Here is a 16,171-nt window from a genome sequence, read left to right as displayed (position 1 = left end):
GATAAAAGATTAAATCCCTAGAAAAAGCAAGAGAAATCAACTGAACAAGTTTTAAAAAGAAATGAGTAATGACAAATGCAAATACAATTCACAACAGCAACAACAAAAATATCTAAAAAAAGATTTTAAGAAGTGTAGAAGTTTATAAAAAGAAAATTATAAATTCTCCAGGACATATAATTTCAATGAGGTACAACAATAATTAAAAGGTACCAGAATGAAATGGAAGAGAAACTGATTTTTGTGTGTATACAGATAAGGAGAAATTTAGTTCATGATGTTCAAATCAGTGGGAAAAGATAAATTATTTAATAATGATATTGGGCCATCTTGCCAGACATTTAAAGAGGAAAAAAAGCTAGACTCTTACGTATTCAAATAAATTTCAGTTGGATACAAGGTTTCAACATTTTTTTTAAAAAGGAGAAAATAAGAAATCCGTTAAGTGCACAAGACAAGAATTTATGAAATTAAAAAATTACCTTGGAATAAGGAAGACATTTCCAACTACATCCCTAACACTAGATTCAGAGTCAATAATACAAAAACACTGATTCAGATTTAACGATAAAACGAACTTGAGACTGAATGTGCCAGTTTTAAGACCTTTTTCTCTTCTTCTCTTGAAAGCCATCCCAAACAACAATGAAGCAAGAAACAAACTCTACCTTTGATAATACTAGAAGATCTATATAACCCTGAAACTCAGTAAGTGAAGACATATAGCAGATAGAATGTTAACCTGAAATGGTTGTGGGGGCACCTGGGTGGCTCAGTTGGTTGAGTGTCTGACTTCAGCTCAGGTCATGATCTCACAGCTTATGAGTTCAAGCCCCCATCGGGCTCTGTACTGACAGCTCAGAGCCTGGAGCCTGCTTTAGATTCTGTGTCTCCCTCTCTGCCCCTCCCCCACTCGTGCTCTGTCTTTCTCAAAAATAAAACATTAAAAAAAAAGAAAAAGAAAAAGAGATGGTTGTGGAAGGAGACACCAATGAGAAGCAAGCAAATTATCTTGCAGAAGCCTGGAAAGATTCATAATGGCAGATAGGAAGTACCCCCAGAAAGTGGGGTGGGGATGAAAACAAGAGAGCTTTAAAATTCTGAATAAACAACACTTTAATTGTCAGGTTTCCTTCCCCTACTGCACAGTCCAGTAACCTGCCATGCCTTCTCCAAGTAGGATATATGATGACTGGTCTTTGGAGAATCACACAGAGAAGGGTATGAGCCTGATGACAAGGGTTAAGTGAAAGTCTACTGGTCTTTGGAGAATCACACAGAGAAGGGTATGAGCCTGATGACAAGGGTTAAGTGAAAGTCTACATATCAAAATATTCCCCACCCAGCTCCCAAATGCCTGTATCCAACTATCCGAGAAAATATTTATAGATACTAACATTGGAGGGGTCCTCAATTAAAAACAAAATGTGTGTTGGGGCACCTGGGTGGCTCAGTCGGTTAAGCACCCGACTCTTGATTTCGGCTCAGGTCACCATCTCAGTTTGTGAATTCAAGCCCCACATCGGGCACTGTGCTGATGGTGTGGAGCCTGCTTGGGATTCTGTCTCCCTCTCTCTCTGTCCCTCCCCTGCTTGCTATCTCTCTCAAAAATAAACAAAAAAACGTGTGTTTACACTGACTACCCTACAGTTCAGGCCAAGAACCAAGAGCCCACTCACATATACAGTGCTATTGGCTTTATTAATAACTTAGTCTTATAAATATGACTCACAGATAACACATTAAGAAAAGCTTCCAACAACAAAAACAGAAAAACAAAATTCAAAGGTAATACAGAAAATGCAGACAAGATAAACATGAAAGGCACTATAATGCTACTTCAGAATAAGGTGTTACAACCATGAAATAAGGAATTAGAGAATAAGTAAAAACTCACAGAAATTACAAATAATAGCTGAAATAAAAGTGATGATAGAAAAATTAAGGCTGTCTCCTGGAAGATAGATCAGAGAAACAGAGACAAGAGTTGTATTGAAGAATCATAATACCAGTAACAGAGAAATGAGAAATTTGTGATTGAAAAGACAATGTCCAACATGATTACTAAAAAAACAAAAAACAAAAACACAAAGTTACATTATCGTGAACCTCCAAAACATCAGGGATATTACAAAAAAATTACAAAGAGGAATAAAAAATAAAAGGATCAGACTGGCATCAGATTTCTGAAAAACACTGGCAGCTAGTTAATGGAGCAATGCCTTCGAAATTCTAACTTGAATTTTCTAAAATGATTTTCAACATAATTCTATATACCCAGTTTAACTATCCTTCAACATTTTATGGTAAAATAAATACAGGAGATTCATCAAGTCTCCTAATATTTACTGATGACATACTCTTTCTCAGGAACCTGTTATGGGATACATTCCATTCAACAGGGAGAATTAAAAAAGGGGAAGACCTGAGGTCTGGGAAGGCAGTGGATCTAACAAAGGAGAGGAGTGAAAGGACATCCCAGGATGGCAGAGAAGGGAAGTTCCAGGACAAGAAGAGTGTCTCAGGGTTAGAGTGCAAATAGTCCACACTGGAATACGTAGAAGGCTCTATGAAGGATGTTTACAAGAAATAAAAGCAACAGATTGTTTAATTGTACAATTTTATTAAGTAGCATTTTACAGAGGGGTTGGGACTTAGCCTGCAAGCCAAGAAAAACTAAGTAAATGACAAAATATGGCAGTTGTTGGCTGGTCAAAAAGGAAAAAAAAAAGTGATCACAGTATATTATGTGGCTGAGTAAAATAAAAAGGAAACACTAGGCACAAAGTACATGAAAGCTATTATACACAAAAGGAGACAAGGCATAAGTAATTTTTACCTTCTATCATACACATTCCTATAAAATGAGGGCTGGGGCTAAGTCTCCTCCAGGTAGACAGCTAAGAACCCCAGTGGATTATTAATCTAAAAAAGGTAAGTCTTGGGGCACCTGGGTGGCTAGGTCAGTTAAGTGTCTGACTCTTGGTTTCAGCACAGTGTGTGGGTTCGAGCTCCGCATTGGACTCTGTGCTCTCAGCTCAGAACCTGCTTGGACATTCTCAATCCCTCCCTCTCTCTCTCAATAAACAAACAAACAAACTTAAAAAAAAAAAAAAAAAAAGAATTAAAGAGCTAAGTCTTGAATGGAGTCTGATCCATTCTAAAGGGTTTTAAGCCCATGAGAAACTGCCTACAGGATCAGGTTATAAATGGGTATTAAGGCAACTTACTTATCACCATCTTAAGGCATTCAGGATTGTCTTGAATAAGTGGTTCAGCTTGTACTGTTTTACTTAAGAAATTCTTTGATATAAGAGGAAACCTGACTTTAGCAAGGATATCGACCATAAATGGCTGGCGATTAGGTTCATCATATTTCAGCCATCTGACAGCAGCATCATAAACCTAAGGGGGGAAAAACAGCACAGTAAAGTTCTTACAAGGCAGCAACATTTCCAATTACCTATGTTTACTCTCACACTGAAGGTCAGGGGAGGATCTCATAAAGACGCAACCACTTATTCCCAATATTTTATCAGACATTTTCTTTCATTCCCCAACACTTGCCTGTGCTTCAGAACAGCTTACACACTGCTCTAATGATTCTTGTCGGTAATATATTTTTTAGAATTACTACTATATAATGTAATGACAGGGAGGATATTGAACTTATTTTTTGAAACAAAATATAACCTTTTTTCAGAAGGAGCTGTGATGTACATTTCTACTGAAATAAATCTACTGGTCAATGATAGTGTCAATATATGTTTACTTGGTATCACGGAAATACTTTAATTTCCTAAGAGGATGTCCATCCCGAGAGAAATGAAGTTCATCTATGATTTTATTTCAATATGATATTCCTGAATTGTGAACTGATAGACTTATCTACATTCCAGAAACTTTATAAGAATTCTATGTTTAAGAAATACATTACAGATTATATAAGAATTTTTTTCAAAATAATACTGTAGTATTTACCTGTCCAAGTTCATCAACACAACCTGATTTATGAATCACTAGTTTTTTATTGTTATTGTTAGTTTTATACTGGTTCCATGCCCACCATGCAGCCTGAGCTCATAGCCATGAGATCAAGAGTCACATGTTCTAATGACTGAGCCAGTCAGGTGTCCCCACAAATCACTAGTTCAGACACACTGAAAACACACCTGCCACATTTGAGTTACTTAAATTAGTTAATTTGGGATTGGTGTTAATATGGCCTAAGTTCTGACCTCCATATGAATTAATTTTTAATGGGAATTGGTCTATTTTTTTTTAAAAAAAAACTCTTAATTTTGGAGAAGTTTTAGATTTACAGAAAAACTACAAAGATAGCACACAAAGTTCTGATATACCCTGCACTCAGCTGTTAAAATGTTACATTAGTATGATACTCTTATCACAGCTAACGATCCATTATTAACTAAAGTCCGTATTTCCAAAAAAACTTCTTTAGTTTTTTATCTAATTTTTTTCTCTGTCCCATAATCCCATAAAGGAGAGCACATCACATTTACTCATTATGTCACCTAGGGTCTTATGGACTATAACAGTTTTGCTGACTTTCCTTGTTTCCGATGACTTTGACAGTTGTGAGTTCTGGTAAGGTATTTTGTAAAATGTCTCTCAATTTGGGTTTGTCTGAGGTTTTTCTCATGATTAGACTAGGAGCACTGTGTTTTGGGAGGAAGACTAGGGAGGTGCCATGCATATCAACGTGACTTATCACTGACGGTATTATCCTATAAATAGTGCTCATCAGGCTTGATATAATAATAATCTGTAGATAATGTTTGCCAGGTTTCTTCAGACTAGTTACATTTTTAATTCCCTTTCCATAATGCATATAAGTCAGTTAATTTTAGTCATGGGTCACAGAACTAAGATTTTTGTTTGTTTGTTTTTCCCTAGTCAGGTCTTCCAGGTCCAACCTGTCAACTTGTAGACTAATATAATACGCTGGGCCATGAAGAAGACTGGACAAAAATGGCCCAGTGCTAATCTTTTATCTCGAGAACAAAAGTAACTCAAAGCATATGATCCTACAGTACCTCTATTAGTTTGCTACTGCTGATTTAACAAATTAAATAAAATACAGAGAAGGATGTGGGACTGAAAACAGGGAATAATTGAATGACAGCATTTCTAAGTGTTAGTCCACCCAGCTCCCAAATGCCTGCACCCAGCTTACACCTCCGGCAGTTTAATCTGACAGTTATGGAGGTTGAATCCAAAATAGGTCACAATGGGTCAAAATCCATGTGTCAGCGGGGATGCCTGAAGGCTCTAGAGGAGAAAGCATCTCCTTGCCTTTTTCAGAATCTAGCAGCCTCCTCCTGCATTCCTTGGCTTGCGGCCTCTTCTTCCATCTTCAAAGCCAGCAATATCCAGCCAAGTCTTTCTCACACTGCATCACACTGACACTGACTCTTCTGCCTCCCTCTTCCACACTTAAGGACGCTTGAGATTACACTGGGCCCACCTGGATAATCTCTCCATCTCAAAGATCTTTAACCACATCTGCAAAGTCCTACCGCCATGTAAGGTAACATATTCACAACAGGTTCTGACAATTAGGATGTGGATATCCTTGGGGGGAAGCACTGTTCTTCCTACCATGGTACCCAATAGCTTTATTTCTACCAAATGGTCTCTCTCTCAAAGAGCAAGCCTTACAAGCACGCAAGACTTACTTTTCCTATGAAAAAGACTTTGGAATACTCTGTTTAATGTAAAGAACACATTCTCTCCTACTATGATTCTTTTCCTTGTCATGTATCCAAATGTGAAACATAAGAAATCAGAAAAGATATTTTACTAAGAAAAAAGTGAGAAGACAATTTAGTCACCTGGTCCTCTGCTCTCACAGTCAGAGTGTCCTGGTTGAGGAGATGTGTAACTCGCTTCACATCAAGTTGCAGAAATTCATCAGTTTTATAAACTTCAGTAAAATGCTGATGAATAAAGTCATCTGCAGTTGCTTTCAATTCAGGACAGTCCAGACACTCTGCTAGCACACTTATACCTAAACATAAAAGAAAATAAATGAATAGAAAATCACTTTAAAAATCCCCAAACATACATTGAAAACAAAAAAATGAGGCTGAGTGAATTTAACAAATCTGGATCCTTCTCTGTTCTACTGGTTTATTCCTATGCCTATGCTATGCTGAATTAAGTATGGCCAATATTGATACTTTGTAGGAGAAGCCCCTTCAATGTTTTCTCAAATTTTTGTTGGCTGCTGTTAAACATTTTTCTCTTGTAAATAAATTTAAAAATAAGCTTATAACATTCTACTGTAAAAAATCCTGGTATAATTTTACTTAGGACTGCAGTGCATTTCTGGATTACTGTGGAGACTGTTCTGCAACACAAGAGGAGCTCCTCTTAGGAACGTGACATGTATCTCCATTTACTCAGATTTTTTATGATTTTCAATATAATTAACACAGATTTCTTTATATAAACCCTCATACATTTCCCATTCAGCCTTTTCCTAGCTATTCTATATTTTTGTTTGAGAGGGAGTGTCTCCCCAATTGGCTATTAATGTTCTGTTTCAGGAATCTGTAAAGTACTGTCCATGAGCTAAATCCAGCCCACAACCAGCTGGTCAGCAGCTAAAAACATTTTTCATAATTTTAAAGGGTCATAAAAAAAAGAAAAGTGGGGCAGAGGGAGAGGGAAAAGAAGTGACAAGGACCACGTGTGACATGTGCATGGCATACAAAGTCTAAAATATTTAACTATCTGGCCCTTTACAGAAAAAGTTGGCCAATCCCCCTTCTAAATAAATCCACTGATTATTGTGTGTGATTTTGTTGCAGGCCCCCCTTCAAAGTCAGAGGTTGAATATTTTTCAGTTATTTTTGATTTTCTGTTTAAACTCATGTTGCCTTAAGATAATGAGTTTTGATACTTTCACATTTATATCACAGAGGTTCTCATAACTGATGCCTGGTAATGAACTTGTCAGATTAACTGCTATTATCTAATACCAACCAAGGCCATGGCATGCTAGATGCTCATGGTGAGCAGTCTGCTATAGCTTGTATCTATGCTCCCAACAGAGAGAGGGTATCTTCACCAAGAACCAATATTTGTTTATTAACTAATTTCTGACAGTTGAATTTTCTGTATTTATGCAACCCAATTAAATATCATGCTTTTCAATAAAATATGAATGTGAAAAGAAAGTTGTTTCTATGAAAACTAATCTTCAGATTTCAGACAAACTTGAGAAAAGCTCAGATTAGGCATATGACCAAGACAACTGGTGAGATATGAAAAAACACTGCAAAATTCTAAGGGGATTCTATACTCAGACTAAGTTCTCAATTCATTTCAAGGAAACTAAAAAAAAAAAAAAAAAAATTATATATATTATTGGTGTGATTTATTTAAGACATGACATGGATCAATACTGACAGACTAGGTTTGGGCCTCACAAAGACTGGAAGATTGGTATACTTACATACTACGTTAAACACCTTTACAGCAGAGCCTCTCATTTAACCACTCATTGTTTTAATGACATTTTAAATTAGACAACCAACTAATGTTCTGATTATGCCTGATAAGGAAGCTTTTACTGTTACCTTATTTTGTCTTCACTGATTGCATTAATGGACACCTCCAGCAAAAGTTGAATAGTAGCATCTTTCCATGTAAAGAATATTTGCTATTGGCTTCAGACACAGGTTAATTAGATATTCTATTTCTAGTGCAAGAGTTTTTTTTTTTTTTAAATCAGGAATGGGTAATGGAAAAAGTGCCTTCAGTATCTGTTGCTATGATTATATTTTTTTCCTATAGCTTGGTAGTATATTAAATTATGTTAGATTCTTAAGCATTCAATCATTCTGACATTTCTGAAGTCAATCCTACTGGGTCACAAAGTATTATTGTTTTAATTAACAAACTTTAATTTCCACAGCAGTTGTAGGTTCACAACAAAATTTAGTAGAAACCAGAGTTCCCATATACTTCTGTTTTATACATAATCTCTTCCATTGTCAACATCTCACACCAGGGTGGTAAAGTATTACAATATATATTTTTTTTTTTGGTAAAGTATTATTTTTAAAAATATATTCATTGGATTCAATTTGCTATTTTTAAGGAATTTAAATTATTGTTAAAAATTTTTTTTTAAAATGTTTATTTTGGAGAGAGAGAGAGAGACAGAGTGCGAGTGGGGGAAGGGCAAAGAGAAAGGGAGACAGAATCCGAAGCAGGCTCCGTCCACAAGCTGTCAGCACAGAGCCCGATGCAGGGCTTGAACTCATGAATCGTGAGATCATTACCTGGGCCTAAATCAGATGCTTACCCGACTGAGCCACCCACAGGCCCCATAAATCATTGTTCCTAAGTGAAACTAAAATCACATGTGTGCGTGTGTGTTATCTGTCCAATCCTGGCATCTCAATAATCCTACCCTTGTAGAATGAGCTGTAAAGTTTTCTATCCATGTCCACTGGATTTAAGTAATACAGAATTAATCTATTGCTTGAAAGCTTGGTAGAATTAACACATAAAACCATCAAACCTGGAGCATTCATTGGGAACAAATCTTTACCTTTTCAACATTTCTATTTCTGGGTTTTCAACTTTTAAAGACAATTTTGACTATTTCTTTTGTGTTTATATCTTGTTGTTTCTTTGACCTTTTCTAATTCTTGTTGTTTGTTCTATGATCTTTCCTTCTTGATTAGACTTGTTTACTATTTTATACCATTTTTTGAAATAATTAGCTTTTGTTTCCCTGGCCAAGTCTACAGTCTATTAGTGTTCTTTTTCCATTTTATTAATTTTGCTTTGAAAGAGATTTTCTTCTACTTTCATTAGGTGTTTAAAGTTTTTTCCTATCTCTTTGAGTAGAATACTCAGTCAAGGAAAGATAAAAATAAATGCATTTATTTGGAAAATATTTTAAGACTACAAATTCTCTTCTAAGAAATACTTTGATCACTGGGGTGTCTGGGTGGCTCAGTCGGTTAAGCATCTGACTTCACCTCAGGTCACGATCTCATGGTTTGTGGGTTTGAGCCCCTCATCGGGCTCTCTGCTGTCAGTGCAGAGCCTCCTTTGGATCCTCAGTATCCCTCTCCCTTTCTGCCCCTCCTGCATATTCACTCTCTCTCAAAAATAAACATTAAAAAAATTTTTTTTTTTTTTAAAAAGGAATACTTTGGTCACATTCTAAAGGTTTGGGTTGTTTTTTTTCTGTACATATTGTCATATATTTCTATTTGGCCTGTAAGTTCATTAACACCTCTTTAAAAATATTTTTCTAAATTTCTCAATTAAATATCTAGTGTTCAGAATGGAGTGGGAGGAAACAGCTTTCCTTTTGAGGTTAGTTCACAGCTTTATTGCACTGTAATCAGTGGATGTAGACTGTCTCTCTTCTCTTTTAGGTGCTCCAGATTTTCTGTGGCTGCTGATCAGTATTTGTAAACACTCCAGGGGTGTCTGAAAACTGTATGTGTTCTCTGATTACTGAGTAAAACACTCTGTGATATCTACCTAAACAAGTTTGTGTTGTTCAAATTCAGACTTTTACTAAGCTTGATTTGAGATTTCTATGCAATTTTGTGTATTTAATTTTGTGTATTTAATTTTGTATTTTGAGTAAACTTCACACCACACTTGGGGCTTGAACTCACAGCCCCAAGATCAAGAGTTGCATGCTTCACCAACTGAGCTGAGCCAGCCAATTCTGAGTTACTCAAAAGCTTTCAACAAATTCCTTTTCTGTTTAAACTAGCAAAGTCAGTTTATTTCGCTTGCAATTAAGGAAGCTGATGCAGCATATCCCTATCTTGAGATCTTTACCATACTTTGCTGTAGTAGTTCCCCCAATACTTTTCTCAGAAGGCTCCAGGTGGATTATACATTGTGTCTCTGCAATATCTCAAATGAACAATGTTTTTAAATGTAATTCTTTTTTTCTCTATGATTTGCATATCTAATGCTGTGGTCTTCTAACTTCCTGTTGCAGATAAAAAATTAATGTCATTCAGATTCTCCTTTTCTAAGTAAACTTTTATATTAATTACCTGTTGATGCAGGAAAAACAACACCAAAACTTAGTGGCTCAAAATAACAATGCACTTCTATGGGTCAAGTGGGTGGTTCTTTTGACCTGGGCTGGTTTAATCTCTGCAGCCAGCTGGTTGCTTAGTGGGGACTGTATAGTCTAGATTGGCCTCATTCACATACTTAGTAATAGGCAAGCTGGTTGGTGAAGGGAACATCAGCTAGTATAACTCATCTGTGTCCCAAATGGTCTCTAATTTTCTTTTCATGATGGCAGAAGAGTCCCCAGCAGCAAAGCAGGGCAAGCCCCAAAGCACATTTAAGCTTTTGCTCATGTCACATTTGCAAATGTCCCATGGGCTAAAGCAAGCCACATGGCCAAGCTTAGATTACAAGGGGAAAAAGACTCCACTTCTTGATGGAAGAGCTACAGTCACATATATAAGGGGTATACATACAAGGATGAAAAGAATTTGTGACCAATTTCTGGTAACCTATCATACATACCCTTTCTAAAAACTTATAAATTCTTTTTATTATACTTTAAAAAATTAAGATACAATACATGCAACATAAAACTTACCATTAGTGATTTAGTGCATTCACCATGTTGTGTCACCATCACCACTATCTAGTGCCAGAACATTTTTATCACGTCAAATGGTTTTCTTGGGGCACCCGGGGCGCTCAGTTGGTTAAGCGTCCAACTTTTGGCTCAGGTCATGATCTCATGGTTGGTGAGACTGAGCCCCAATCAGGCTCTGCACTGACAGCACGGAGCCTGCTTGGGTTCTCTCTCTGCTCCTCCCCCACTCATGCTCACTCTCTTTCTCAAAATAAACATACATTAAAAAAAATAAAAAGTTCTCTCTTGATTTTGGAGGTGAAAAAATATCACTAGGATATGTTTAGGAGAGGAAAATCTCACTCCATCAGGTCTGGTACTTGGTATAAGTGTGAAAGTTCAAGTTTTTTAAGTCTCAAATAAGTTTTCTTTTACGATTTCTTTGATATCACTTTTCCTCCACTTGTTCCTTGTGGAATCCCTACTTCACATCAGTGTCCCATATCTTCCTTTCAGGTCTTTTATGTTTTTCACTAATGATTTCCATTTCTTTGCATTTTTGTGTTGTTATCATAAGGCAGTTTTCTCTGTTTTATTTTCTTTAGGTTGATTTTTAGGAATATCCATTCTGTTTTTCAATTCAATTGAATTTTATGGAAAATCATGGCTTTCCTTTCTATTTAAGGTCTCCTCCATTTCTTAAATGAAAATTTCTACTGGAGCCATTCATTTTGGCTGTTTAACTTGATTTCTGTCCTCGAACTAGCAGGTTTCCTTTAACCTGGTATGATATCTTTGCCCACTTCCATCAGATACTATGGGTGCCTTTAGAATTCATGGAAATCAGCTTGTTGGGATCTCTGGGGCAGCAGAGAACAAAGGAGTTCTCTAATCAGTTCACAGGGAGAGCCACCCCCGGGCTAAAAAGAATGCAGGCTGCAGCAGTTCCCTTGGGTAGTGAGAGTAGCTGCACTTGGCTCAACTGGATGGGCCACTATCTTTACCCCAGCTTAGAGAATCAGGCTCCCTTCTAGGCTGCTACACCATCCTTCCTCTCTTGAAAACAATGATCCAGAAGGCATCCAGAAGTAACACTCCCAAGTGGTCTCCTCAGAAGCCCAAAGCCTAAAATGAGATTAGCACAAACTTGCTCCAGGTTCCACCATATCCACTCCCTACTCTGGCTGTTTTTCTTTCTAGTTGAATCACCTGGTTGGAAGTTTAGAGTGCTAGGGAGTTAAGGAGAAGTACTTAAGCCATCATCTTCCAAAAACTCCTTTGAATTCTTTTTATAATAAATTTTGTGAGACTACATATTTATATAAGGGGAAATAAGTAAAATCTCAGAATATAAATTTTATTGATGAATGGAGCCCCAAACTATGGCCCAGAGAAATAGAGGGACTCATTCCAGAGTGTCTCTGCTGCACAGATGAGATTAGAGACTGGCCTTTTATTTCCTAATATATGGGTCTTTTCGTTTGTGACCTACAACCACCTTTAAAATAAATTCCACCAGTATATTCACCTGCATAGCTATTACCTGTCCTGTTCCATTTGGTCCATTTCCTTTCTTGGATACCAGCCACAAACTCATTCCCATCCCCTTTGCCTGCCTTTTATCCCTCCCTAAAATTTATTCTGCTTCCTATCTACCTGCCTACAAAGATCTTTTGCTCTGCATTCACAGTAGGGGTGTGTGACAGATGGGAGTAATGAACCGTCTAGTTCATTACTAGAGGGGAGCCTAGAAAAACGGGGGAAAGAGAAGGCTTGCAAACTTCTCATGTATCTCCAGGAGCCCTTTGCCCAGCTGTTGGCTTGTCAGCACCCCTCATCTTCTCTCATATGTCAAAAATCTTTGCATTGGTTGTCCTTGATTCAGCTTTCCTCTCCTCCCTGCCTTCCTAGGACTCCTACCCTGATTCTTTTCCCCTCTGAATCACAGCAAGGGTAAGAAAATATAACTACAAAGACCTGGATGTTCATTTATGTGCCACTAAAGATTATTTCACAGTGGAAAGCATACCATATCACACCTTGGAAAACTCTGATCAACTATTTCTGCTTTTCCTGACATGAAATATAAAATACTTTATTAATGGCTTTAAAATAGAGTGCTGGAGCACCTGGATGGCTCAGTCGGTTAAGCGTCTGTCTGGCTCTTGGTTTCAGTGCAGGTCATGATCTCATGGTTCGTGAGTTTGAGCCCGCATCAGGCTCTGCACTGACAGCATGGAGACTGCTTGGGATTTCTCTCTGCCCCTCTCCTGCTTGCAACTGACCTCTCTCTCAAAAATAAATAAAGACTTAAAAAAATAAAATAGAGTGCTATAGCAGTCTCTTACTTAGTATCTTAATTTATAGTCTAGGATTTTTAAGTGTTCTAGTATACAATAACATATTTAATAATGTGGAGAGGCAACATGGGACAGTAGTTAAGAACAAGAGGACTTGAATTCCAACTCCAGCTCCTCCACATACTAGCTTTAAGACCTCAGGTAATATACACAACCTGTTTTCTCATCTATGACAGACCAATCTAAGTACTGCAACAAAGGTAAACATTCATGTTTATGACATTACCACACCACCACCAGACGCAATCCTTACTTTTTGTTCTAGATACACAAAAACTCATTATTAAAGCTATTTTATATTTTGGAAATTTTAATGGGCTTGTTCCTGCCCGGGTTAATAGGCATCTTCCTAAATGTCTCTTAAAATGTATTTTAAGTGTATTTTCTAGTGGACAATGTCTTTAAAATTAAATGAGGACACTTAGAATGACACTTTTTTTTTCCTTTATTAAAATGCACATTAAAGTTTGTTTTGGTTTTTATTTTAAATAGGAATATGACTTCTTACCAAGACAATTTGAAGCATCAACTTGTTCTTTCAAAAAATCAACACACATTTTCTTCACAGGTTCAATCTGGTACTGGTTTGCTGCATCTAACAAAGACTGAACGTTGTTGCTATTCACAGAAATTCTGCAAAGAAGTTAAAGTGAATTTAATTTCCTATAATTTTTTATTACTTAAATAATGCTTTGTAAAATGTATCCTACTAGCTCCTGAAATTAAACAAAAAATTAAACTTTTTGGTCCTTGCTTGCATGAGTATGGCATAAGCTCCTCAAACTTCCCCATCCTTATGGTTTTTCCTGTTGAAGAATTTGGAGCACATCAATTTGTCAAGATAATGCTCTGCCCTAGTAGATCCCAACCTTACTCCTCCACAACAGAAATGATCCTTCTTAACTTACCTAGCAGTATAAGCAAATTCCACAAGTTGTTCAATAATGTCAGGTTCAGCATCTTTGAGTTCAACTTCAAAGGACTTTGATTCAAGCATGTTAGCTAAAATGAAAAGAAGAAATATAAATGACATGACTACTATCACCAGGTTAACTGAGGACCAGATCATTCCAGGCCATGTTAAATGTGGAGAAGAATAACAGGACAGAGAGCTCTCTGTTAATAAAGATCCCAGGAAGCCCAACATTCCTATAACAAATGCAAATTAATTCTCCACACTTAATGTGTCTTAAAATAAGGTAAGAAATTAGTGGATTAGTGTACTTCTTTAAAAAAACAAAAAGGGCCAAGTAAACAGAGATACATAAAACTAGATTTAGTATTTCCCCAACTCCTAAAATGACTTAGTGGCACTCTTCTAAATTGCTGTGAGCAAAACTACATCTGATATAACTGGAGCCAATCTATGAGAACAATGACAATTGTTCAACTAGAAACTGCATCTCCATCAATAAAGCCCTTGGGCCTGTAGTGCTAGTGAAAGGACATTTTTCTTTTGATCAAACATCATCATAACCCCTTTCCAATCTCTTCAATGTTTTATGGCCTTAATATCTTAAGGGCTTTAGAAAGATATTTTCTTCTTTTAAAAAAATTTTTAAGTTTATTTTGAGAGAGAGAGAGAGAGAGAGAGAGAGAGAGAGAGAATATCCCAAGCAGAATTTGCACCATCAGTACAGAGCCCCAAGTGGGGCTTGAACTCATGAAACCTAGGTATCATGACCTGAGCCGAAACTGAGTTGGACACTTAACTGCCTGAGCCACCCAGGTACTGGAAAGATATTTTAATTTAGACTCTAAGTCATTCTCATGGAAAAAATAACATGTTTTATTACTTTAAGATACTTACTTGTGAACATTAAGTTGAAAAAATGACTGGCTGCTGCGAGAACAACTCGATGAGCAGGTATCTTTCTTTCCTGGACCATAAGGATCACATCACACAACGTTTTCTAGTCAAGAGAAAAATAAATGAAATTAAAAGGGGCTCATTGGGCCTGGCTTAGCACACATATAAAACTGGTGCTTGCCAAAGGTTTTAGCTCTATTTTCTGTCCAAATCCAGTCTTTTTTCAGCACAGAATCTGTTTATAAGACCTATTTAGGAAGACCTTAGAGAGGTGCTATCATGATTTGCTGTATCAAAATGTGCTATTGACTTTCCCAGTAGTAAAAACAGAAAAAAAGAAAAGATCTTTACAATCAGAAAAGAAGTATTCTACTAATCTGTTAGGGAAACCATTTTTTTTTTTTTTTCTGACACAAATTCTTAAGGGTTTTCTCATGGTAAAATTTTAAGGGGACACTAAATGACATAGGAGCAATGTCCTTGATGGTTTCTCAAACAGAACAATCTGGGCTTTTTAAATTATCTATTTGTTTTGAGATGCAGTGTGCATGCTGTATTTCCCAAGAAAGTAACCTTCACAGAAACAACTCAGAATACACAGAGTGGACGAAGCAAATGACCATTCAGCACTCTTTCCTTAAGTAACACTTTTCTCAAATGCATTTCTGACAAGCTGGATACCAACCACTTTTATATTGTGATCTCTAACCAAGGCAAAAATGGTATCACTCTAGATTGCTGAAAGAAGCCAGAGTCAGATTACATACTTACGATGCTGAGGAAATGAAATATTAAAGAAAAAATTTAAGGTTTATTGGAACCCTTAAACATGAATTTCAAGGAAAAAAAACATCTTTTTTGTCAAACAAAATTTCAATTTCTTAATGAAGTTACATATGTAACCTCCAGGTTAGTCTCAGAGAAAATTTGATGCTTGCGATATATTAGGCACTCTCTTAGGCACTGGGAATATGAGGAAAATAATGTTATCAGAGTAAAAGAAAATCTATCACATATCTAAATGTCGGGTTAGTAGCTCAGAGGATGTGGCCTTTTGTAAATTTTAAATATTTACTAAAACTATTAATACAGTTTCTGATATTCTCATTACCAAATGAGATGGTAATGCTTAGAACAAGAAAAGAAATGGGCTTTATTTATATTTTATAGTTGGGTAAGAGAGAAACAAAATTTCACTTTTACAGCTATGTAAAGATTTTTTAAATAAGGCCTGTGGTCTACTGCTTAGAAATTATATGCAGATTATTTATAGTTAAAGCCATTGTTATCCCAATAGTGTCTCGAAGTTTAAAATTTTTATTTCCTTTGGTCAGCTTTCAGGTGATTTTGCCACATACCACACCAAAAATACCAGGTAGCAAAACC

General features: G+C 36.5%; 1 protein-coding gene and 1 long non-coding RNA gene across 5 annotated transcripts in view; one reads left to right on the top strand and one right to left on the bottom strand.

Moving 5' to 3' along the window:
• LOC132679278 (uncharacterized) overlaps nt 1-9,895 on the top strand; it is a 49,814-nt gene extending 39,919 nt beyond the window's left edge. Inside the window, exons 3-4 of the long non-coding RNA XR_009610062.3 lie at nt 631-708; nt 9,429-9,895. This is a non-coding gene — a long non-coding RNA (uncharacterized LOC132679278). The remainder of the gene's footprint in view (nt 1-630; nt 709-9,428) is intronic.
• The window catches only part of KLHL7 (kelch like family member 7), a 69,455-nt gene that overhangs the window by 33,489 nt on the left and 19,795 nt on the right, over nt 1-16,171 (bottom strand). For all 4 annotated transcript variants that reach the window (XM_060632703.3, XM_060632702.3, XM_060632699.3 and 1 more), the window contains 5 exons: nt 14,786-14,888; nt 13,884-13,977; nt 13,484-13,608; nt 5,856-6,031; nt 3,231-3,405 (listed from right to left, as the gene is read on the bottom strand). In XM_060632703.3, the coding sequence (XP_060488686.1) occupies nt 3,231-3,405; nt 5,856-6,031; nt 13,484-13,608; nt 13,884-13,977; nt 14,786-14,864 (649 nt within the window). In that variant the 5' untranslated portion in view covers nt 14,865-14,888. The remainder of the gene's footprint in view (nt 1-3,230; nt 3,406-5,855; nt 6,032-13,483; nt 13,609-13,883; nt 13,978-14,785; nt 14,889-16,171) is intronic.

This window comes from Panthera onca, chromosome A2 (assembly GCF_046562875.1).
Source record: "Panthera onca isolate mPanOnc1 chromosome A2, mPanOnc1 haplotype 2, whole genome shotgun sequence".
Classification (NCBI taxonomy): domain Eukaryota; kingdom Metazoa; phylum Chordata; class Mammalia; order Carnivora; family Felidae; genus Panthera; species Panthera onca.
The sequence above is the reverse complement of the archived record's forward strand: the minus strand, read 5'-3'. Positions and strand labels throughout refer to the sequence as shown.